The sequence below is a fragment of the Pelophylax lessonae genome, assembly GCF_965119305.1.
Source record: "Pelophylax lessonae genome assembly, chromosome: 2".
In the NCBI taxonomy this organism is placed as follows: domain Eukaryota; kingdom Metazoa; phylum Chordata; class Amphibia; order Anura; family Ranidae; genus Pelophylax; species Pelophylax lessonae.
This window is the reverse complement of record NC_138769.1, coordinates 681,920,319-681,945,560: the sequence shown is the minus strand read 5'-3', so window position 1 is coordinate 681,945,560 and position 25,242 is coordinate 681,920,319. Positions and strand designations below refer to the sequence as shown.

The 25,242-nt window shown below is 48.6% G+C and overlaps 1 protein-coding gene across 1 annotated transcript in view; it reads left to right on the top strand.

Moving 5' to 3' along the window:
* The window catches only part of PIWIL4 (piwi like RNA-mediated gene silencing 4), a 558,880-nt gene that overhangs the window by 181,233 nt on the left and 352,405 nt on the right, over nucleotides 1–25,242 (top strand). The window contains exons 6-7 of the mRNA XM_082244560.1: nucleotides 4,581–4,692; nucleotides 7,138–7,261. Of these exons, the coding sequence (XP_082100686.1) occupies nucleotides 4,581–4,692; nucleotides 7,138–7,261 (236 nt within the window). The remainder of the gene's footprint in view (nucleotides 1–4,580; nucleotides 4,693–7,137; nucleotides 7,262–25,242) is intronic.

Genomic DNA, 25,242 nt, shown 5'->3' with positions numbered 1-25,242 from the left:
AAATATGAATCAAGATCTCATTGCATAGTTGCCCCACTCACTGATCCCTTGTCGCACTGGCAGCCTTTAACCTCTGTGATGTGAATGTAGAAACAAGGATAACCAACAAAATTAAATGTTTATAAAGCAAATATCAATGAAAAAGAAAAATTACTTTATACTCGATTCCCATTTTGTCACACTAGTGACTTTTTCTCTTGAAATCTTGGAGCCCCCTAAATGCATAGAAAATATTTTCAAGGCTAAACTTGCCCTTTCCAGAAAATAGTCTATGCAGTCAAGGGGTCCCTGTTGAAATCAAAAACTGTGCAGCTTTGTGAAACGTTTATTAATGTTATTGTCATACCTGTAAGCCATGGAAGGATGGCTGAGAAATTCTCTAATAGCAGTCCCTATGTCCTACCTTCCTGCTAAGACAATAGGACCATTGGTTTTCACTCCTGAAATGCTGGGAGTATTGAGGGAGCATGCTGAGAGTATTGAAACATTTTTCACATCCTAGTAAAAGGGAAATACACTGGATATCAGGTAGGCTTTTTTTTTTTTTGAATAGGCATGCAAGTTCTCTTCTGTAATAAAATAAACCTTCCCGTCTATTTGCAGTCTTCTTTAGAATATACACTGAGCTATGCATGCGCAGTTTACATTCTTGCAATCATCCTGTGTAGGGGTGAACTGCTGTGCATGCACAGCAGTGACAGCATCCTGTACCAGTCAAAGAAGACAGATGCAGATCAGCATTTGTAAGAAGCTGGATAGAAGATGCTAATGCTGGCAAGATGCATTGAGTTGCCATTGACGTAAATGGCATTGCAATGAACTATTGCATGTAACGTGGCATGAATAGGCCCCTAAAAAAAAAAAAATACTTTTAAAGCACATTAAAGTGTTACTAAACCCAGGAGCCTGCATTCACAATATCTGGTCTCCCACAGAACATGGAAATGCAATTATTTTACTAAATATAAACTGCTAAATACCTTTTCTCATCAGCAGCACTGTATATAGAAGTTTGGTGACTTCTATAAGTGTCCAGCCAAGCACTAGTTAAAGCTTATAGGAGGAGTTTTCTGACTGACCTATGAGACTGCAAGACCCCTGACCCTCTGCCTGGACAGTGCTAATTGGCCCTGTGTTGATCACGTGCACCCTCCCAAGAAAAAACCTCTCTAGCAATACACACCAAACTGAGCATGCTCAGCCTGACTCCATAGGCTCTTATCAGGAAGTTATTAGGAGTCAGTGGAAGAAGGGGAGGATCAGAGATGCCTGGATCAAAGAGCCTTTTTACACACTTTGAAGGATTAACCCCTTTGGTTCCACAGTGAGTATAACAAGCAGCATTTACTGCGTTTACAGACTGATTTTACTGTTGTGGGTTTAGTAACCCTTTACTACACTGTGGTATTCAAGAACAACAAGCAATTTGGCAGATAACCTCCAAGCGATGTTGATGTGGGGGTATCTCCCTCTGTGCTGTTGTGTTCTGACTGAGGGATTCCCCGAACCTCCATAATGCACTAATCAGCACTTGCAGCCATTGGTTCCGAGTTCTAATCAAATGCTGGTTATCCAATCATGCCCATTTAACAGAAGCCGGTTTCTAGCCTGGTGTCAGTTGAATGAACAGCTTTACACAAAGACCGAAAGTCAGCCAGTTTCTGCTGAACCAGTCGATTTTCGGCCCGTGTGTACTTGGCTTTACACTGTAGAAAGAAGCATGCCTAATATCAAGTCTGAGTAGAAGCAAGACTGGTTTTATCACTAGTCAACGTTTCTGACAGGTTGAACACAACAATATCTGTACTGTCCCTGAACTGTGATAGCAGCTTTCAAAGCTAAAGCAATGAAAATGCAGAGGAATATGTTACCTTAACAAAATTTCTTGCTGAACCTGCATATGTTGTGGGATACAATGGAACAAATAATGGTGCATACTAAAAAAATGTGGCAACTTCTATATGTCTACCTAAATAATGCTACCTGGAAAAAAATAATAAGTGATACATGACAATTCACTATTTTGTCACTAGTGGGGGTGTTCCATATTTGAGCCTACCTATTCCTGTGTGCCCAAAATGTTTGCTAGAAATCTGAGGAGGTTTGTTGCTGGAATGACTCTAAGGCCCCGTTATCACTGGGGCGATCCGACTTCCCCAGGCGACCACACAGCTGCTCGCACCGCGACCTCGGAGCGGCCGGCACGGACTTCATAACATTGAAGTCTATGCAGGTCGCTCCGGGTCGCCCCAAAGAAGCTCCGGACCCTTTTTCTAAGTCCTATTAGAACGGGTCCATAGCTTCTGTATGGCAGGCGACCAGGTCGCCTGACAGGTCGCCCCAGTGTGAACGGGGGCTAAATGTTCTCCTTTCCCTCCCGCATTTCTGCACTTCTCTGACCATACATACACATCCCCCTCTGCTTCCCATTCTGCAGTGCTGATCAAATCCATTCACTCCTCCTCGCTAGAGTATTTATACCATTCTGGTAATGGTGTAATATTTGGAACTGTTAACCACATAATGACTGACCACCGCAGTTTTACTGCGGCAGGCAGCCGCTCCTGAGCCAAGCGACGTAATATATCGTCGCTCGCTCAGGAGACCCCAGGGGGCGAGCGCGCGCTGGCGCACTCCTGCCCCTTGCTCATCAGCTGGGGAGCCAACGCGTGTGACCGGCCACTCGCGATCTCCCGCAGCTGAGAGAGAAAGACAGACGGCTGATGTAAACACAGCTGTCTGTCATTCTCCCTTTGATGATCACAGAGGCTATGTGATCCTGCTATATAGGATCACATGTCTCTGTGATGATCTAACAAGCCATGCCCCCTGACAGTTAGAATCACGCCCCTAGGGTCACATTTAACCCCTTGATCACCAATACAGTTAACCTATTCCCTGACAGTGTAATTTTTACAGTAACAGTGCATATTTATAGCACTGATTACTGTAGTAATGTCACTGGTCCCCCCAAAAGTGTCAAAAATGTCAGTTAGGGGTCCTATATGTCCACCGCAATGTCTCAGTCCCGCAAAAAATATCGCAGATCGCCGCCATTACTAGTTAAAAAAAAAAAGACATAAATCTTTCCCTTAGTTAGTAAACGCAATATTTGCGCAAACCAATCAAAATACGCTTATTGGGATTTTTTTTTTTTTTTCTTACCAAAAATATGTAGCAGAAAACAAATTGGCCTAAAATGTTAAAACATTTTGATTTTTAAATTTTTTTTTTGTTTGAGAATTTCACATAAAAGAATGTGAAAAATATTGTTATTTTTTCCAAAATTGTCGCTCTTTTATTTTTTTTATAGCGCAAAAAAATAAAAATTGCACAGGTGATCAAATGCCACCAAAAGAAAGCTCTATTTGTGGGAAAAAAAGGACGTCAGTTTTGTTTGGGTACAGCATCACACGACCACGCAATTGTCCGTTAGGTAACGCAGTGCCGAATCGCAAAATAGGGCCTGGTCTTTGTGCAGCCAAATCCTCTGGGGCTAAAGTGGTTAAAATTTAACATTGGTGCAAGTAGTTGATTATTTTGGCAAAAATGTGCCTATAATATACACAAAGAATTACATAATTTACCCCAACCTGTCCGACTATCTCCTACTTTGTCTACTTTTAGACAATCCCTGAAAACACTTCTCTTCAGAGAAACCTATCTGGCATCCACCTTACAACTGTACTTTTATTTTCTCCATCAGTCCATCCCCCACAGTTATTACCTCTTGTATCACTTGACCCTCCCTCTTAGATTGTAAGCTCTCACAAGAAGATTGTAAGTCCTCTGATTCCTACTGTATTCAAGTGTATTGTATTTGCACTGTCTACCCTCAAATTGTAAAGCGCTGCGTAAACTGTCGGCGCTATATAAATCCTATATAATAATAATAATTTGCTTTGTTAAAGAGGAATTCAATCCAAAACCCAACATGTAATATATTTCAGCTTGCCAATCATTTGGTGTGGAGGCTGCTTTAGTTTTCTTTTCTTTGCCTTTTTTGTTTTCCTTCTAATTTCACCTGGTTATCTAGTCAGTAATACGGCTCCAGTATTAGTGAGACACAGCTCTGGAGGAATGGCCACAGGAGGCACACCATGCAGCAGCATTGTCAGTCTGGGAGGGGTGGTAGTGTTAATTGTATTAGCAGATTTAGAACCACTAGCAAACTGAAGCCTAACTTCAGCTCACACTTTATAAGTAGTGACAGCAAAAAAGTTATTTTTCCATTTGGGATAAATGTTTTATGCATATAAATAAAAGCTGATCATTTTAATCACCCCTGCTAGTGTTAAGTGGTTAATCTCATCCATGTAAACTGCTAAATTCTGCTGGATAGTTTGGGCCTTTGAAAAACAGACTTACTGGTCAGATCCCCAGATAAAAATATAGGAAAGAAAGCCTAAAAAGGAAATGAATACAGTCTTCACATCTTAGAATCGGTATGTTGCAATATAATACATGTTTGCTTTTGGGTCTAATACTGCTTTAATCACCTTGAAAATGTTTTAAAAGTACATTCATTTTTGAGCTTGTATAGACATTTTTAATTCTGCATCAATTCACTTTTTCTTTAGGTACAACAATAAAACTTATAGGGTTGATGACATTGATTGGAACACCAAGCCAACAGACAAATTCCCAAAGAAGGACGGCAGTGAGATTACTTATGTGGATTATTATAAACAGGTGCACACTACTTTTAATTTTCAATCGTTTTTATTGATGAGCATAAAGGAAAATTTACAAACAGCCCAAACAGTCATCAAAAGATGTAACAAGATAACAATAACAGTACAAAAGCATGGTATAAACCATTGGTGAAACAGAACAAAGACAAACCTCGTTAGGGAGCAAGGTATGGTGTAAGAGCCTAGAGACCAGGCCGTAAGTATGAATAATCTCAATAGAGTGATTACGTCAATCAAGTAGGTGGCTCTTGCTTTAGCTTAGTAAAATAGTTTCTGAACACAAATTGGAATGTCCCTACTTCCTCCCAGGAGCCTAGAGTATTTAAAAAAAAAAAAAAAATTCAGCAAGCCGCACCGGTGAATAAGTTCCTGACCCCAAGCACCCATAGGGTTGCGACACATTTGGGGACCAGAAGGAACACCGGAAAGGGACAGCGCCCGCAAGACAATGGAGCACCGTCCATCGTGATAAATATTGAGAAGTGCTAGAGGCCCTGGTAGGAGGAGTAGGGAAGACCAAAGCTAGCGGTGAAGGACAAAGAGTAATAAAGGGGGGAAAAGGGAGGAGAACAGCGAGGAAGGGAAAGAAAAGAGTCAGCAGGGGGAAGGAGGGAAAGGAAGGTCACCGGGGGGATCCATATGATAGAACAAAGGGGGGGGTCAAAGCATAACGTGGGTATATCGAGTCCAGGGTTCCCAAACACTCTCAAACTTTTTCACCCGATCCTTGAAAATGGCAACCATCTTTTCCTAATTCATAATCCAATAAATTTTCTGTTTGGTCACTTGTATAGAAATCAAGGGTCTTTTCCAGGCTTTGGCCAGGGTGAGCTTCGTTCCCAGTAGCATAAAGAACATTAGGGTCTACAGATTTTTGGGGTATATTTGGGCAAATTCGTAGAGGAATGCTGCCGGAGGTGATTGGGGAATCTGGAGACCCGTGAGTAGCCGGAGCAAGTGGAAGAACTTATTCCAGAATGATCTGATTTTGGGGCAATACCACCAGGTGTGTAAAAAACGACTTTTAATCCTTTAGGAAACTTGCCCTTAATGCTGTTTTTGGTAGTTTCTTCAGAATATCCCAAACCCTGTTGTATATGGTATGCACAAAACCAAGGCACAGCCACACCACCATAATTCATAATGAAAGTTTGGGGTGGGCAGGGGTCCTCATAATCATACTAATTAGTCATGTGTGGAGGAATTCATGAAATCAAACCTGTGGCTAATCCTCTTCAATAGCATGTCATATCTGTGGAGGTTATGAAGAAATAAAAAAAAAAAATCTACTATGATGCTATTGTAATCTCATAATAAGTCTGAAATTACTACCATAGGAATGTCTGCAAAATTGTGTCTGTTCATCTCAGTTTGAGTTACTCTAATTGAAGTTCCGTTTTTTGATGGATCCTGTGTACATAAATTATAATAAAATAAATTGTTGTCGCTTTTTAACGCAGATTTACTCTTTTTCACTAACAGTCCATTTGGGCTTTAACATGTTAATATAATTTCAAAAGTTGTTTTAAATCTTTCAACTTTCATAAAAATAATACCTGTTGTTCCTACCATTAAGCTCCTTGTTCAGGCATTTCCTGATATAGGGTGGCAACTGTCTCCCAATTGTGCTGCTGCTTTGTCACCCAGTCACATACACTCCTGGTGGAGACTATGGGCTGCCTGCTCACTCATTGTCCAACTTTGTTGGTATATTATTAGATAGTCCAGAGCTATGATGTGCAGCTAACACTAAAGTGAGTATATGCAAACAGCTGCTGTTTGAAAGAGGCTGATGGGGATCAGATCAGCAGGACAAAAAATGAAAAATATATTAAAAAATGCTGAAAAAAATTTAGAAAATGTTTTGACACTTGTAAACAAGTGAAAGTGGTTGTTCTCGGTGAAGAAGATGAATCTATGTAAATTAAAAAAAAAATAAAATAAAATCAATAAAAATGTGTATCTTCACATAGCACCCTGTGTAAAGTGCATATAGAACTAAAGAAATATTTGCAGCCCTTCCAGAAAACAATCTCACCACACTGACAGTGTAATGGGATTTGTTTTGTGATAGAGCTACATATATTCATTTAATTATTGAATACTTAGTGGTCTATTTATAAATGTTTTCCGATAGGATTCATACATCTCACCCAAGATACACACATTTCTAATTGTATTCAATTTGAAAATGTGTGAATCTGGGGTGAAGGTAGTGTCAAAAACCAACTCCTTTGGGCAACATGGACCACTTCATCAGTAGCATAACAGTGAACTAACACTTTCAAAGGGAAAGGAAAGCAATGACACCCGACAAATTATCTTTTTTTCAAGGGCTGTAAGTTGCTACTATGTACAATGTAAACTGCAGTGAAGTATTAGGGTACCATATAAATAAATGAAATAATCTGAATGTATTGGGCTCTGTCTTCTTTCTTTCCAGCAATACAATCTAGAACTGACTGATTTATTCCAACCCATGCTCGTCAGTACCATGAAAGTTAAGAAGGATGCAACTGATGCTCCCCGTGCTGTGCACCTGATTCCAGAACTGTGCTACCTTACTGGTATTGGCTATCGTTAAATTAAATGCATTGCTCTTGTTTCCAGGTTGCAGAGGCTAGAAAAGGGGATCTTTTCAATGGATGCTAAGGCCACTGTAAACCTATTTTGGGCTGTTTAATCTTATGCTGACAGTTTTATCACTTCATGACTCTTTTTTGGAGTGCTTGGCTTCCTCAATGCTGCAGCTAAGGCCTCATGCACACTGCTGCTGTTGAACTCACATTTTTTCCTGCCCTCGAACTCCCCTCTTTTATCCTATGTGTCCTTGCACACATGGATCTTTTTAGCGGTTTAATAGCAGGGGATGTTTTTTGAATGCCCTATGTTCAGAAGAGGTAATTTTGACCGAAACAAATGCTGAACACTGTGAAACGCGCAGAAACGCTAGGTGCTTTTTGCACTTCAGCAATTATTTCAATGGCCAGAATAAGTTAAAATTCTGGCCAATGCAAAAAATAAACTCCCAAACTCGAAACACAGCTAAACTCCCCTAAACTGGTTTAAAATAATGCAGTTTAGGTGAGTTTATAATGCTGATTTTCTCCTGTCAGAATAAACAGTGTTTACAAGAAGCCAGTGTGCCTGAGGCCTACTTTTTGTCTGCAGGTTTAGGCAAATACATTTCTCTGTCGCTCATTGACAGACGTAGTCCTCCTTGATTAATATCAACTCGGGTTATACTGCCCTCTACAGGAGTAGGACTAGACAGGAAAGAAAACGTTCTGGCCACACCCTAGGGGCAGTCCCAGAGGGTATATCCTCTCATTTCCTGCTACAGCAAATCAGTTTTTTTCTGTCTAGTTAGGAGTAAGGACCTAGATGCCTTGCTAGGATCTTCGGTCCTGGCAGGATTTTTTTCTTAGAAAGATTTTTTTTAGACAGCTTTTTTCTCCAGTGTTCCTGTGAGATATTCAAGCAAGAAAGCTGGAACTGGGCGACGGGCTGGATGTTGAGATCCAGTGGTCACCCCAGTTCAGCCTATGAGCGCGTGCAGGCCATAGCTCCGCGCTGGGTCGGCCGCGACATAGTCCCACTGGACGGGGACTGACCCTGCGAGTTAAACGTCTCGCCTGGACACCAATGACCAACAGAGTCACGGCGTCCGTTTTGGTCGACAGCCCCCCCACCCCGGTGGAGAGGGGTTCTGTCAGGAGTTGGCGCCCGCCTGGTTCCGGTATGGTGAGTAGAATGTTCCCCCTCTCCCCCCTGTCGGGTTTGTGGTGGACGCGGGCCCCTCTCTGGGATGGTAGGATGGGTCTCCCCTCTATCCTATAACAAGTCACAGATCCCCCAATTTGAGTGTGATTGTTTGTGAATAGTAACCAGGAGGCTTGGTTTGGGAGCTGACAATCTAAGGTCATTGTAAGACTGTAAGGGTGACTGAAGTCAGTGGCAGTACAAAAGGGCATTACTACTGAAGTAGAAGGTATCCTACCTGTCAGAGTGTGTACACAGGCCGATGCCTATGCCTGAGTTACTGCAGTCCAGATCGCCATTCCTCCAGCAATCGGTCACTTCCACGGGCTGCACAGCCTCCCGACGGCCCACGGAACGCATGCGGCCCGCCAGGGTCCTATACCGCCGGCCAGGCTTATCACCATTCTGGGTGAAGTTTGTGGGGCCGAGGCACTCCCGCAGGCCGCCAGGCCGAATACATACTTCCCGCAGGCCGCTGCTAGCCGCCGCTATCCTACACGGGCCGCCGCCATTGTTTTGCAGATCGCACGAGGCCGCCATATTGGCGTAGCCTCGTGTCTCCAGCATGGGGGCGACCATGTTTGAGGTGACCAAACACCTCGAGGAGCTAGGAGGAGGCGCCGGAAGGCGTGTAAAGGGGCGGAGCCGCCTCCTTGGCCCAGGGAAAGCAAGCCAAAGACTTCCTGTCTGTAACAGACAGTGCTGGAAGCAAGTTGATAAGAAACTTCTGTGCATCAGGTGAGCTTGGGGTCTCTCTCTCTCTCTTTCTGAGGGGTCCAAGCAGGTAGACTGAGGGGCACTATTGCGCTGGGGGACTAAGAAAAAAAAAAAATGTTTTTTTCTTGCAATTAATTTTTTTGTGTTTGTTGGCAAGTGTCTTCTTACATGAACCCTGCCACACATGTATCCCCACCTGATCCCCTCGGTGTGGCCGCAGGACCCTCCAGTACCTCATTTGTGATGATGCATTATCAGCAGTTTTGGAGTCTTTGGTATCCCGGGTGGAGGTAGCCTGTCAGGGACGGGGGTCAAGAAGAGCGACCCCCGCCTACCCCTATGTCATCTGATACTTCAGATACGGATTCTGAGCTGGTCATTGCAGTCCCTTTTCTGGGGTTGTTGTCTCAGGTACGGTCTCCTCAGACAGTGAGGAGGACGCGTCTGCCTCCGCCATAGCACAAGAAGCGTTGGTGGAAGCACTAGTTGTGTCTGTCCGGGAAACCTTAAATCTTGAGGTTACATGGGCAGAGGTAGCGGAGATTCATATTCCTTCTTTGGTACTAGCAAGCCTACCAAAATGATGAAGGGTTTCCCTTGCTCAAATGGGGTCGTCTGTAAACGAGCCCCTGCTATTTTCAAACGCATTGCTAGGCGCTATCATTTTGAGGAATCCCTCATTACAAAGATGGACGGTACCACCAATAGTGGACTCACCGATTTCCAGACTATATAAAGCCACTGTTATCCCGTTGGATTGACAGAATGGACCCCACCCATCTCTAGGGTGGGGGGACGTCTTCACCGGTTTCCGGATCCAGGGCTTTCCAGAATCCCGGATAAAGGGGTTCGCAAGGTCATATGGTCGGGATACAAGATCGAGTTTCGATCACTTCCACCGGTGCGATTCTTCCCTTCCAATATTCGAAATCCCCGGGTCGCTTAAAAAGCTTTGCGGGGGACAGCTTGATGCAACAAGCAGTGGTAGTTCCCATTCCTTGGAGGAGTTCTAGTCGAACCTGTTCACAATGCCCAGGAAAAAGGGCTAGGTGCGTCCAATTCTGGTCTTGGAAGAGATGGAGTCCATCCATATAGTGGTGGCCTCCCTGCATCAGGGGGATTTCCTGGGGTCCATAGACATTTAGGGTGCCTATCTTCATATCCCCATCTTTCGTTGCTTTTCCCAAAGATCATCCCTGGTTCCCACCAGGAGACTGAACTATCTGGGCCTAATTTTGGATACATCCTTGGCAAGAGTGTTTCTCCATGCGGAGAAACTCCAGAAGATCCAGTCAATGATTCGGATGTTGCTGTCCGTCAACTGGCTGGGATTGATGGTCGCCTCTTTAGAGGCAGTACCGTTTGCCCAGTCTCATACCCAAATTCTCCAAAGAGGAGATTCTTCTCATATGGAATCGGAATTTCCGATTCCCTGGACAATCGGATCCGATTGAGCGAGCGGACCAGGGAGGCTCTGGTCTGGTGGCTTCGGTCTCCGATGCTCAGCCAGGGGAAGTCATTTCTTCTGATAAATTCCAGGTCACCGATAAATGTGTTGGAACTGAGAGCGATCAGACTTTGTCTGATTTACTGGACCGAGCAGCTCCAGGGCAGCCCGGTTCGGATCCAATCGGACTATGCCTCGGTCATGACTTATGTCGATCACCAGGGGGCACCAAGAGTGCCCTGGCGGCCATAGTAGTGGCCAACATTCCTATTGGGGGAACAGTTGTTCCAGTTTCCTCCGCGATATTTATCACGGGGGTGGACAGGCAGATTATTTCAGCCGTCAGATTCTGGATCAAGAGGAATAGTCTCTTCATCCAGAGGTATTTCACCAGCTGTCCCTTCATTGGGGCACCCCGGAGATGGATCTGTTGGCAGGTTGGCTCAACAGGGCTCGCGCCCGCGATCCTCTAGCGGACGCAGCAGACGCGCTGAGCGCCCCGTAGGGGAAGTATCAGCTACTGTATGTCTTCCCCCTTTTCAGGTTACTGCTGAGATTTCTCCGCAGGATAGAGGTGGAGGGAACTCCAGTTATCCCGGTAATTCCCGGGCTAGCCTCGTCAAGCCGGGTACGCCGACTTGGGCAAGACTAGTCGCGGACGCTCCTTGGAGACTTCTTCTCAGGGAGGATCTGCGGTCTCAAGGACCGATCTTCCATTGTGCTTTACAGTCGCTGGCTTTAACGGCCTGGCCATTGAGACCCGGGTACTGAAGGACAAGGAATTGTCAGCTTCAGTTATTCCTACTCTAATTAAAGCAAGAAAAGCGACTTCCAGCAAAGTCTATTATCGCACATGGAAGGCTTACATTGCGTGGTGTGAATCGTAGGAGTTTTCCCCCACGTACCTATTCGGTGACCCGAATCTTGTTTTTTTCTGCAAAAGGGGGTTGAGCAGAAACTATCCTTGAGCACTATCAAGGGTCAGGTTTCAGCGTTAGCAATCTTCTTCCAGAAGCCTCTGGCTACTCATTCCTTGGTGCGGAATTTCATCCAGGAGGTGCAGCACTTGGCTTCGCCAGTGCGCGCGCCCTTACCACCCTGGGATCTTAATTTAGTGTTGTCGGTTCTTCAGAAACCTCCCTTTGAAAATATCAGGGAGATTCCCTTGCTTACATTATTCCAGAAGGTGGCCTTCTTGGTGGCTATCACTTCTGCACGCAGGGTGTCAGAACTGGCTGCATTATTGTGTCATTCCCCATATCTGGGGATTCATAGGGAGAAGGTAGTTCTTCATCCAAAGCCATCTTTTTTTCCTAAGGTGGTTTTCAGACTGTCATCTGAATGAAGATATTGTGCTACCTTCCTTGTGTCCTAAGCCCAGCCATCCTCGGGAATGTGCGTTGCATTCCCTGGATGTGGTGCGGGCAATCAGGGTATACCTGAAGACTACGGAATCTTTCCGTGAGACGGATTCACTTTTTGTGATCACGGATGGCCCCAGAAAGGGGTTGCCTGCATCTGCCGCGACTATCTCCAGATGGATTAGACAGTCGGTGGTACAGGCTTATTCTATTTAGGGTCGGAATCCTCCGTTCCTTGTTAAGGCGCACTCCACTCGAGCGCTCAGTACTTCCTGGGCCTACCGCCATCAGGCGTCAGTGGTCCAGGTGTGCAAGGCGGCTACCTGGTAGTCGGTGCATACCTTTACAAAATTTTATAAAGTTCATGTGATGGCATCGGTGTTTGCCTCATTTGGCCGCAAGGTTTTGCAGACCACAATTTGAGGAGACCGGTGGTCTACCTCGAGGGTTTTTTTCTGTTGGAATTTCTGTTGAGTCTCATCTTTTGTTTGATGAGCCTTTTAAACTTCTAGTTGGCACTGGTTGGGCCTTCTAGATTGGATTTTGATTTCCATTTTCCCACCCCTCATTTGTGGCACTGCTTTGGGACGTCCCGAGTTGATATTAATCAAGGAGGACTACGTCTGTCAATGAGCGACAGAGAAAAATGGATTTTTGTAAAATCTTACCGTAAAATCCTTTTCTCTTAAGCTCATTGACAGACGTAGTACCCGCCCCTCTGTTTTTGAGTTGGGTTGGGTTAAATTCTCTAAACACTGCTTTGTGACATAACTGATTTGCTGTAGCAGGAAGTGAGAGGATATACCCTCTGGGACTGCCCCTAGGGTGTGGCCAGAACGTTTTCTTTCCTGTCTAGTCCTACTCCTGTAGAGGGCAGTATAACCCGAGTTGATATTAATCAAGGAGGACTACGTCTGTCAATGAGCTTAAGAGAAAAGGATTTTACGGTAAGATTTTACAAAAATCCATTTTTTTTTTATATCGAATACACTGTTTGCTATAATTAACAGACTGAAAACAGTATTGAGACCCAACATTTAAATTTTTTATATTGCAGCTTTTCAGTTCTTAGATTTGATGGCTGCATTCGTTTTCTTTTTTCTTCTATTTTTTTCTGGTAATCCAGCCAGTAAGTCTGTTGTTTTCCAAAAGACCAAGCTCTCTTGCAGATTGTGTATCAGTTTATAGGGTTGAGAAAAGCAGTTTAACACTGGCAGGGGTGCTTACAATGATCAGAATTTATTTATTCATATAAAACCTTTATCCTAAATTGAGAAAAAAAAAAAAAACTGCTTTATCTGTATTTATTGTGTGAGCTGGAGTTTGACTTCAATCTGTTTGTGTATTTAAACCTGCCTTTGAAAACACCTTATACTACCCCCTAAGACCGACAATGCTACTGTCTGCTTTTCCCCCTGTGCATCTTCATGCAGAGTAGAGGCATTCTAAGGGCTCTTTCACACGGTCCGCCTCCGTAGGCGGATCCGTGTTGCTCAGCGGGGATCGATCCGCGATCCCCGCTGAGCCAGCGGATGACAGTTCCGTCTCCGCTTGCAGAGCGGAGAGGGAGGTGTCTCAGCACCCGCTGCCCTCTATGGGGGATCGGATGAGAGCGGACCGCTTGTCCGCTCTCATCAGATCCGCTCCGCTCCGATTACTGAACGGATGGAAAAATAGGGTTTCCATCCGTCCAGATTCCACGCACAGGATCGGATGCGGATGGCAGCGGGTATCAGCGGAGGTGTCTCTGCTGACATCCGCTGCCCCATAGAGCTGCATGGAGGATCCGATCAGATCCGCCTAAAAAACTGACAGGTGGATCTGATCGGATCGCCCGTGTGAAAGAGCCCTAATACAGGAAATGTGTTATTGGCCAGATCCCCAGGTGAAAACAGGGAAAAAAGCAACAAAAAAAAAAAAGTAAACAAATACAGCTACTGCATCTTAGGGCTCTTTCACACGGGCGTTCCGTATGTCCGCAAATCATCCTATTTTTTTGCGGATGATTTGCGGACATAACGTAAGTCTATGGCATTGAGGATGTCAGCGGAATACCATCCGCTGACATCCGATTTCCTTCCTTTCAGTTCTGTTCCGTTTTTTCGAATGGAACAGAACCCTATTTTCTCTTACGTCCTCCGACAGTCGCCGCCTCTTCATATTCGTCACATATGGGGTATTAGACTTTGCTCCGAAGGAGTAGCTAGGCAACAGAATATGTTAACAATAAAGCTTTAACATATCCCACCCTCAAGGGGTGGTCCCCTCAGTCAATACCCTCCTACTTCCTGCAACCATATCTCAGTTTTAATGTCTAGCTTGTCAGGAGTGGCTGGCTCTCTCTGTGCTGGGACTTTTTGTCCCAGACTCTTTCTTCTTTTTGATATTTTGTTTGAGTTTTCTCTCTACCTTTACTTAGCTGTTATTTTTGTCAGCATTAGTTAGTTCTCGAAGAGGATCATGCGGACTGGGTCTCGGGCTGATCCCCCTGGTCGCAGGTCGTGGGTCAGTGGCTTCCCAGTCTGCCATCGAGCGTTCGGCCAGGTAACGCTCCTGGCACAGTGAACGACCCATCCCTGTTCGGTGCAGGGATGATTGGTGAGGTGGCTACCTCACCGGACGCTGTGCGGTTTCTGAACCGCCATTGTGTGCGTCTTGAATTGCGACTCTCCCTGCCTCATGTGCAGCGGCTTGTTCGCCTGTGCGGGTTCCCCACGCCATGTGAGGTAAGTGTATCTATGTGGGGACCTGTCTGTCTGGGGGGGGTCTCAGTCTGGGACTGTGTAACCTGCCTTTAATCACACTGCTTGTCTCCCTATCTCTCGGCTGCATGCTGTGGGCTGCAAGGGGGGGGGGGGAGCTGTATGACACTGAGTATGTCAGGCTGGGCAGTGTGAGGAGCTGTGTGCTGTGGGGCATGTTTTTAATGGCATGTTGGGGCATATACAGCGATCGCTGCGGCGATCTAACATGTATCCATATAATGGGATAATATTGTGTGTGATTTTATGCACTGTGGAGCGGCGATTTCGGCGCCAAACGACGCCATTTTACCGGCGCCCGCTCCGGCCGCATGGTTTACATGCACGGCGGCCATTTTCTTGTAGCCTCCATAGGCTTACATAGAGCGCCCTGGCAGCATCACTTCCTCTCTCCTGGAAGCACCGATCGAGGCAGCAGCAGCAGCGGAGTCTCCTCAGGTTTTATCCTTCTATTCCTGTGTTCCATTGCCTGTATTCAGTCTGTATATTCCCTGTGGGGGTCTCATTGTGCCTGAGTGTGGTGCGGTGGGCTGCGCTTGCCGCGCTTGCTGTAAGGGGGCAGTTAACCCTTGGTTGTCTGGCATACAGGGGCAATGGATTCTCAGGAGGGCAAGTTTCCCACAGTATTGGTGGAAAGCCAGGGGACCGCTGTTTCCCCCCCAGGGGGGGATTTAGCCACTATTGTGGCTGGCCTTGCTGCACAGGTGCAAATGCTGGTGGCTGCTCAATCTACAAAACGGCCCAGAGTTGCTCTGTCCTCTGATTCTGAGGGTGAAGGTGATGGGGCTGTTCTGGCGGGGACCTCCCTATCGGGGTCCCGCTCCTCTCTTGATCTAGTGGGGTCTGAGGTAGAGGCTGAAGTTGAGGGGGTTGATAATTCTCCCCCTGGCTCGCCTGAAGAGCTTGCAATCATGGATGAGTTGATTGCTTCCATTAAGCAGACGCTACGTTTGCAGGACGAGGTGTGTCCCCCAGCTGCCTTGGCGGCTTATGGGACGCAGAGAAAACGCAGGACGCCGCAGGTTTTTCCCTGCAATGCTGATTTTCAGCGCGCTGTTAAGGACCAATGGCGCGATTTGCGCAAGCCTTTTGCGGTACCAAGTAAATTTAAGCTGCGTTATCCTTTCTCGCCTGCCACTGATGAACGGTGGTGTGTGCCTCCGCCAGTGGATCATGCTATTGCGGTTTTGAACAAAGCCACTGCGATCCCTGCAGAGGGATCCCCTGTTTTCCGTGATGCCACGGATAGGAGACTGGAGTCTCTTGCCCGTCATACTTATTCTGTTACGGGTTCTATGCTTAAGGCTCTGTTTGCTTCTCTCATGGCGGCCCAGGCGATCGCAAGTTGGACGCAGATGCTTAGGCGCGTCCTAGTGGCCGATTCGGCCTCGGCGGCGACCCTGGATATGGTGGATCAGATCCACCAGGGTGTCATGTATCTGTGTGATGCGGACCTGGACCTGATTCCGTTGGCTGCGCGTGTGCACAGCGTGGCGGTGTTGTCTCGCCGCCTGGTTTGGTTGAAATGTTGGTCGGTGGACCAATCTTCACGTAAAACCTTAGCCAATCTGCCTTATGATGGGTCTCGCCTTTTTGGGGAGTCCCTGGATGTGTTGATTAAGGGGATTACCGGGGGTAAGAGCACTCTCTTGCCCCATTTCCCCAAGGCTAAGGGGGCTTCTGGGAAGAAGCATGCTCATTTTCGGCCCCCTCAGGGGTCCTTTCGTGCCTTTCGGCCGCATTACAAGGGCAAACCGTTCAAGGGCCAAGGCTCTCAGAAGAAGCCCTGGTCTGGGAAACAGAAGTCCGGTCAATCCGGACCTGCGGCCCATAACAGTTCGGCCTGAAGGGGCGCCCTCACCCAGTTTTGGGGTGGGGGGACGCTTGCTCGGTTTTCTTCAGCCCTGGTTGGCCCGTGTGAGGGACAGATGGGTTCTGGAAATCGTTCGATCTGGTTACAAGATCGAGTTTCTCTCTCGGCCGGAGAGCAGATTTTTTCCCTCAAATCTTCAACTGTCTCCAGAGCGCCTGCGGGATCTGCACCTGGCGGTGCGGGACCTGAGGGCTCAGGGAGTGGTGGTTCCGGTGCCTCATCGGGACAGATTTCGGGGGTTTTATTCCAATCTGTTCACCGTGCCCAGGAAGGAGGGCAAGGTTCGTCCGATTCTGGACTTGAAAGCTCTGAACCGCTCTGTGCGGGTTCGCAAGTTCCGCATGGAATCCCTGCGCTCGGTGGTGGCTGCCCTGGTTCCGGGGGAATTCATGGCCTCCATCGATTTGAAGGATGCGTACCTTCACATCCCCATATTCGAGGGTCATCAGAGGTACCTTCGATTTGCCATTGCGGAGGATCACTACCAGTTTGTGGCGTTGCCCTTTGGGCTCGCCTCGGCTCCGCGGGTCTTCACCAAGGTGCTTGCACCGGTTCTGGCATTATTGAGAGCCCAGGGCATTTCTGTCCTGGGGTATCTGGACGACATTCTGGTTCGGTCTGCGACCAGACAGGGTCTGGAGAAGGACCTGTCTGTCACAATGCAAACTCTGCAGGAGTTCGGTTGGACGATAAATGTTCCAAAGTCGACACTGAGTCCGTCGGTTCGTCTCCCCTATCTGGGAATGATACTGGACTCGGTGCAGGCGAAGGTCTTCCTGCCGGAAGACAAACTCAGGACTCTTCAGGAGGAAGTCAGGTCCCTCAGGGACGTTCCACACTCGTCTCCGCGGACGGGTATGAGATGTCTGGGATTGATGGTCTCGGCCTTCGAGGCGATTCCTTTCGCGCAGTTTCACACGCGGGGTCTCCAAGCGGAGATCCTGTCCAGGTGGGACGGGCGACCTCAATCTCTGGATCTTCAGATCTCGTTGAGTCATCGCACCAGGGAAAACCTTCTGTGGTGGCTCCAGTCCCCGTTGGTGTCCGGGGGCAAGTCGTTTCGTCCGATCTCGTGGACGATAATCACCACGGACGCCAGCCTGTCGGGCTGGGGTGGTGTTCTGGGCGTTCTGTCCGCCCAGGGGACCTGGTCGGAGGGGGAGTCTTCCCTTCCGATCAACATTCTGGAATTGCGTGCGATAAGGCTCTGTCTTCATCGCTGGACGGACCGGCTGCAGGGCTGCCCGGTTCGGGTGCAGACGGACAATGCCACGGCGGTGGCCTACATCAACCACCAAGGGGGCACCAGGAGTGCCCGAGCGGCTCGAGAAGTGGCCGACATTCTGTCTTGGGCCGAGACTCATGTCCCGGCGATAACGGCGGTTCACATTCCGGGAGTGGAGAACTGGCAGGCGGACTATCTGAGTCGCCAGACCCTGGATCAGGGGGAATGGTCTCTCCACCCGGCTGTCTTCCAGATGTTGTGCGCGAAGTGGGGTCTTCCAGATGTGGACCTGTTCGCATCTCGCCTCAACTACAAGGTGAAGAGGTTCGTGGCAAGGACGCGCGACCCTCGGGCAGACGCGTCGGACGCGTTAGTGGCCCCGTGGCATCAGTACAGGCTGATGTACGCGTTTCCACCGATTCGGTTGCTGTCCAGGTTCCTTCGCAGGTTGCACTCGGAACGCAGCACGGTGATTCTTGTGGCACCGGACTGGCCTCGCCGGTCCTGGTACGCAGACCTCGTGAATCTGGCGGTCGACGCTCCTTGGCGTCTGCCTCTTCGAGACGATCTACTGTCTCAAGGACCGATTTACCATCCTGCTTTACAGTCGCTGGCTTTGACGGCCTGGCTGTTGAGACCGAGGTCCTGAAGGAGAAGGGTCTCTCTCCAGAGGTCGTTCATACTTTGATCAACGCGAGGAAGTCTTCCTCGGGGAAGGTTTATTACCGTACTTGGAAGGCCTATTTTGCCTGGTGTGAGTCCAGGGGGTTTTCACCCCGCACGTACTCGGTTTCCCGTGTGCTGTCTTTCCTTCAGACGGGTGTCGATCAGCGTTTGGCGCTGGCTACGATTAAGGGTCAGGTGTCGGCGCTGGCCGTTCTGTTTCAACGTCCCGTGGCTTCCAACTCCTTGGTTGGCACTTTTATTCAGGGTGTGCGGCATCTGGTTCCTCCTAGGAGGGATCCTTTGCCCCCTTGGGACTTGAATCTCGTTCTATCTGTGTTACAACGTGCTCCTTTTGAACAGCTCAGGGAGATCTCGTTGTCTATGTTGTCCAAAAAGGTCGCCTTTTTGGTGGCGATCACTTCGGCTCGCAGAGTGTCGGAACTGGCGGCTTTGTCCTGCAAGTCTCCGTACCTGGTTGTTCATTTGGATAAGGTGGTCTTGCGACCTAATCCTTCTTTTCTACCGAAACGAGTTTCGGAATTCCATCTTAACGAGGATATTGTTTTGCCTTCGTTGTGCACGAAGCCTAAACATCCGAAGGAGGTGAGATTGCACTCTCTGGATGTTGTTCGGGCGATAAGGGTTTACCTTAAATCGACTGAGTCTTTTCGTAAGACTGACTCCTTGTTTGTTCTTCCAGAGGGTCCTCGGAAGGGCATGGCGGCTTCCGCCTCTACCATTGCCAAATGGATCAGGCAGACCATTGAACAGGCCTATGCCTTGCAGGGGAAGGTTCCCCCTGTGCCTGTGAAGGCGCACTCTACTAGATCACTGAGTACGTCTTGGGCCTGCCGTCATGGGGCTTCTGTAGCCCAGGTGTGTAAGGCGGCGACTTGGTCGACCGTACACACTTTCACAAAATTCTACAAAGTAGATGTTCAGGCATCGGCGGATGCTTCCTTTGGCCGCAAGGTTCTTAGTGCGGCTGTTCCATAGGGTCCCTTGTTGGGGACTCCTGGCTGTTGGGATAGTTTTTTGTATCCCCTGGTTTTTTTGTCTTTTCCTGGGTTGTTGCTCCTGTTGAGCACTTGTTTTTGCTGTTGCCCAGCTGGTTTCCTTCCTTTGGTAAGGTTCCTTTCTTTGATGTGGAGACTGCGTTGCCTTTCGGCGCGGATGCGTTTCCCACCCCTCATGTTTGCACTGCTTTGGGACGTCCCCATATGTGACGAATATGAAGAGGCGGCGACTGTCGGAGGACGTAAGAGAAAACGGAATTTTTGTAAAATCTTACCTGTAAAATTCCTTTCTCTGAGTCCTCCGACAGTCGTCGCCCCCGCCCCTCTTTTGGGGTTTGAATGTATACTCTACTGCTATTCCACTAAAACTGAGATATGGTTGCAGGAAGTAGGAGGGTATTGACTGAGGGGACCACCCCTTGAGGGTGGGATATGTTAAAGCTTTATTGTTAACATATTCTGTTGCCTAGCTACTCCTTCGGAGCAAAGTCTAATACCCCATATGTGACGAATATGAAGAGGCGGCGACTGTCGGAGGACTCAGAGAAAGGAATTTTACAGGTAAGATTTTACAAAAATTCAGTTTTTCCTCCGTGTAAAAAACGGAAAGGAAGGAAAATCGGATGTCAGTGGTGTCATCCACTGACATCCGCAATCCCCATAGACTTACATTAGGTCCGCATATCATCCGCAAACGGATGGGATGATATGCGGACACATGGAGCGGATGACCGAAATGTCATCCGCTCCGTGAAAAAAAAAAAAAGGACCGCAGCGGAGCTCTCACACGGAGCGGCCGTGTGAAAGAGCCCTAATGATTGGTAAACTGAAATATGCAACATTTTTGGATTAGAGTTTATTACCGTTTTAAATATTTAATCTAAAGAAAGTTAAAGCAGCATTCAGGGGGGCAGAAGTGGATACTCGGAAAGATATTGTCTTTGAAATCCTGTCGCATTATTTGTGAATGACATATTGAACCTACCAGCATGCACTAAGTGTTTTTAGCAACTGATAAAAAATAAGCTAATTATCGTAATTGGGTTTTAAACATCTGATGTATTTATAGAAAATGTACCTGAAAAGTAGGTAATGCAGTAAATTGACAAATGTATCCAGAAAACTTTACAGCTGTGCTAAAGTCAGAAATTCCATTCAGTTCTCATTAAACATTGTCTTGTGCAGGATTATTCAGAATGTGATTGCAGCATCCTACAGACCAAGGGAAGTGGACATTGGCAGATTCCTGACAGTTAAAGTGGTAGTATCCCGCTTTTTGACACTTTTACCTACAGGTAAGCCTATGATAAGGCTTACCTGTAGGTACAAATAATATCTCCTAAACCGTGTCGGTTTAGGAGATATTTACAGTGCATGCAGCCGCTCGCGCGAGCGGCGCATGCGCTCTGAAGGTCCGGGGGACCTTCAATTAAGTTGCCGGGAGCGGCGCATGCGCTCTGAAGGTCCGGGGGACCTTCAATTAAGTTGCCGGGAGCTTGCCGGAAAAATCACTCCCGCGCTCATGCGCGGGAGTGACGTCATCGCGGCTCCGGCCAATCATCGCGCCGGAGCCGTCTCTTCCGGCCAATCAGCGCGCCGGAGCCGCCGAACCCGGAAGAGACGACGAGGGACCATGGGAGCGCCCGCAGCGATGTCCGGGGGTCCGTGTCGGGGCTTCGTTTTAAGGTAAGTTACACATAATGGGCTAGTATGCGATGCATACTAGCTCATTATGCCTTTGTCTTGCAGGTTTTTATTTTTTTTATTTTTATTTTTTTATAGAGTTTACAACCGCTTTAAAGTGTTACTAAATCCAGGACTCTGCATTCACTATATCTGCTCTCCCACAGTACATAGAACATGGAAATGCAATTTTCTCTTACGTCCTCCGACAGTCGCCGCCTCTTCATATTCGTCACATATGGGGTATTAGACTTTGCTCCGAAGGAGTAGCTAGGCAACAGAATATGTTAACAATAAAGCTTTTAACATATCCCACCCTCAAGGGGTGGTCCCCTCAGTCAATACCCTCCTACTTCCTGCAACCATATCTCAGTTTTAATGTCTAGCTTGTCAGGAGTGGCTGGCTCTCTCTGTGCTGGGACTTTCTGTCCCAGACTCTTTCTTCTTTTTAATATTTTGTTTGAGTTTTTCTCTCTACCTTTATTTAGCTGTTATTTTGTCAGCGTTAGTTAGTTCTTCGGATGAAGAGGATCGTGCGGACTGGGTCTCGGGCTGATCCCCCTGGTCGCAGGTCGTGGGTCAGTGGCTTCCCAGTCTGCCATCGAGCGTTCAGCCAGGTAACGCTCCTGGCATAGTGAACGACCCATCCCTGTTCGGTGCAGGGATGATTGGTGAGGTGGCTACCTCACTGGACGCTGTGCGGTTTCTTAACCCCCATTTTGTGCGTCTTGAATTGCGACTCTCCCTGCCTCATGTGCAGCGGCTTGTTCGCCTGTGCGGGTCCCCCACGCCATGTGAGGTAAGTGTATTTATGTGGGGACCTGTCTGTCTGGGGGGGGTGTCAGTCTGGGACTGTGTAACCTGCCTCTATTCACACTGCTTGTCTCCCTATCTCTCGGCTGCATGCTGTGGGCTTCCAGAGGGGGGGGGGGGGGGAGCTGTATGACACTGTGTGTGTCAGACTGGTCAGTGTGAGAAGCTGTGTGCTGTGGGGCATGTTTTTTTGGCATGTTTGGGCATATACAGCGATCGCTGCGGCGATCTGACATGTATTCTGATATTGGAATGTAATGTGTGTTTTAATGCACTGTGGAGCGGCGGTTTCGGCGCCAAACGACGCCATTTTGCCTACACCTGCTCCGGCCGCATGGTTTACATGAATGGCGGCCATTTTCTTGTAGCCTCCATAGGCTTACATAGAGCGCCCTGGCAGCATCACTTCCTCTTTCCAGGAACACCGATCGAGGCAGCAGCAGCGGCGAGGGTCTCCTCAGGTTTTATCCTTCTGTTCTTGCTATCCATTGCCTGTGTTCAGTTTGCATATTCCCTGTGGGGGTCTCATTGTGCTTGAGTGTGGTGCGGTGGGCTGCGCTTGCCGCGCTTGCTTAAAAGGGGCAGTTAACCCTTGGTTGTCTGGCATTACAGGGGCAATGGATTCTCAGGAGGGCAAATTTCCTACAGTATTGGTGGAAAGCCAGGGGACCGCAGTTCCTGGCCTTGCTGCTCAGGTGCAAATGCTGGTGGCTGCTCAATCTACTAAAAGGCCCAGAGTTGCTCTTTCCTCTGATTCTGAGGGTGAAGGTGATGGGGCTGTTATGGCAGGGGCCTCCTTATCGGGGTCCCGCTCCTCTCTTGATCTAGTGGGGTCTGAGGTGGAGGCTGAAGTTGAGGGGGTTGATAATTCTCCCCCTGGCTCGCCTGAAGAGCTTGCAATCATGGATGAGTTGATTGCTTCCATTAAGCAAACGCTGCGTTTGCAGGACGAAGTGTGTCCCCCCGCTGCCTTGGCGGCTTATGGGACGCAGAGGAAACGCAGGACGCCGCAGGTTTTTCCCTGCAATGATGATTTTCAGCGCGCTGTTAAGGATCAATGGCGCAATCTGCGCAAACCTTTTGCGGTACCAAGTAGATTCAAGCTGCGTTATCCTTTTTCGCCTTCCACTGATGAAAGGTGGTGTGTGCCTCCACCAGTGGATCATGCAATTGCGGTTTTGAACAAAGCCACTGCGATTCCTGCAGAGGATTCCCCTGTTTTCCGTGATGCCACGGATAGGAGACTGGAGTCTCTTGCCCGTCATACTTATCCTGTTACGGGTTCTATGCTTAAGGCTCTGTTTGCTTCTCTCATGGCGGCCCAGGCGATCGCAAGTTGGACGCAGATGCTTAGGCGCGTCCTAGTGGCCGACTCGGCCTCGCCGGCGACCCTGGATATGGTGGATCAAATCCACCAGGGTGTCATGTATCTGTGTGATGCGGACCTGGACCTGATTTCGTTGGCTGCACGTGTGCACAGCGTGGCGGTGTTGTCTCGCCGCCTGGTTTGGTTAAAATGTTGGTCGGTGGACCAATCTTCACGTAAGACCTTAGCCAATCTGCCTTATGATGGGTCTCGCCTTTTTGGGGAGTCCTTGGATGTGTTGATTAAGGGGATCACCGGGGGTAAGAGCACTCTCTTGCCCCATTTCCCCAAGGCTAAGGGGGCTTCGGGGAAGAAGCATGCTAATTTTCGGCCCCCTCAGGGGTCCTTTCGTGCCTTTCGGCCGCACTACAAGGGCAAACCGTTCAAAGGTCAAGGCTCTCAGAAGAAGCCCTGGTCTGGTAAACAGAAGTCCGGCCAATCCGGACCTGCAGCCCATAACAGTTCGGCCTGAAGGGGCGCCCTCACCCAGTTTTGGGGTGGGGGGACGCTTGCTCGGTTTTCTTCAGCCCTGGTTGGCCCGTGTGCGGGACAGATGGGTTCAGGAAATCGTTCGATCTGGTTACAAGATCGAGTTTCTCTCTCGGCCGGAGAGCAGATTTTTTCCCTCAAATCTTCAACTGTCTCCAGAGCGCTTGCGGGACCTGCACCTGGCGGTGCGGGACCTGAGGGCTCAGGGAGTGGTGGTTCCGGTGCCTCATCGGGACAGGTTTCGGGGGTTTTATTCCAATCTGTTCACCGTGCCCAGAAAGGAGGGCAAGGTTCGTCCGATTCTGGACTTGAAGGCTCTGAACCGCTCTGTGCGGGTTCGCAAGTTCCGCATGGAATCCCTGCGGTCGGTGGTGGCTGCCCTGGTTCCGGGGGAATTCATGGCCTCCATCGATTTGAAGGATGCGTACCTTCACATCCCCATATTCGAGGGTCATCAGAGGTACCTTCGATTTGCCATTGCGGAGGATCACTACCAGTTCGTGGCGTTGCCCTTTGGTCTCGCCTCGGCTCCGCGGGTCTTCACCAAGGTGCTTGCACCGGTTCTGGCATTATTGAGGGCCCAGGGCGTTTCTGTCCTGGGGTATCTGGACGACATTCTGGTTCGGTCTGCGACCAGCCAGGGTCTGGAGGAGGACCTGTCTGTCACGATGCAAACTCTGCAGGAGTTTGGTTGGACGATAAATTTTCCAAAGTCGACACTGAGTCCGTCGGTTCGTCTCCCCTATCTGGGAATGATACTGGACTCGGTGCAGGCGAAGGTCTTCCTGCCGGAAGACAAACTCAGGACTCTCCGGGAGGAAGTCAGGTCCCTCAGGGACGTTCCGAACTCGTCTCTGCGGACGTGTATGAGATGTCTGGGATTGATGGTCTCGGCCTTCGAGGCGATTCCTTTCGCCCAGTTTCACACGCGGGGTCTCCAAGCGGAGATCCTGTCCAGGTGGGACGGGCGACCTCAATCTCTGGATCTTCAAATCTCGTTGAGTCTTCGCACCAGGGAAAACCTTCTGTGGTGGCTCCAGTCCCCGTTGGTGTCCGGGGGCAAGTCGTTTCGTCCGATCTCTTGGACGGTAATCACCACGGATGCCAGCCTGTCGGGCTGGGGTGGAGTTCTGGGCGTTCTGTCCGCTCAGGGGACTTGGTCGGAGGGGGAGTCTTCCCTTCCGATCAACATTCTAGAATTGCGTGCGATAAGTCTCTGTCTTCATCGCTGGACGGACCGTCTGCAGGGTTGCCCGGTTCGGGTGCAGACGGACAATGCCACGGCGGTGGCCTACATCAACCACCAAGGGGGCACCAGGAGTGCCCGAGCGGCTCGAGAAGTGGCCGACATTCTGTCTTGGGCCGAGA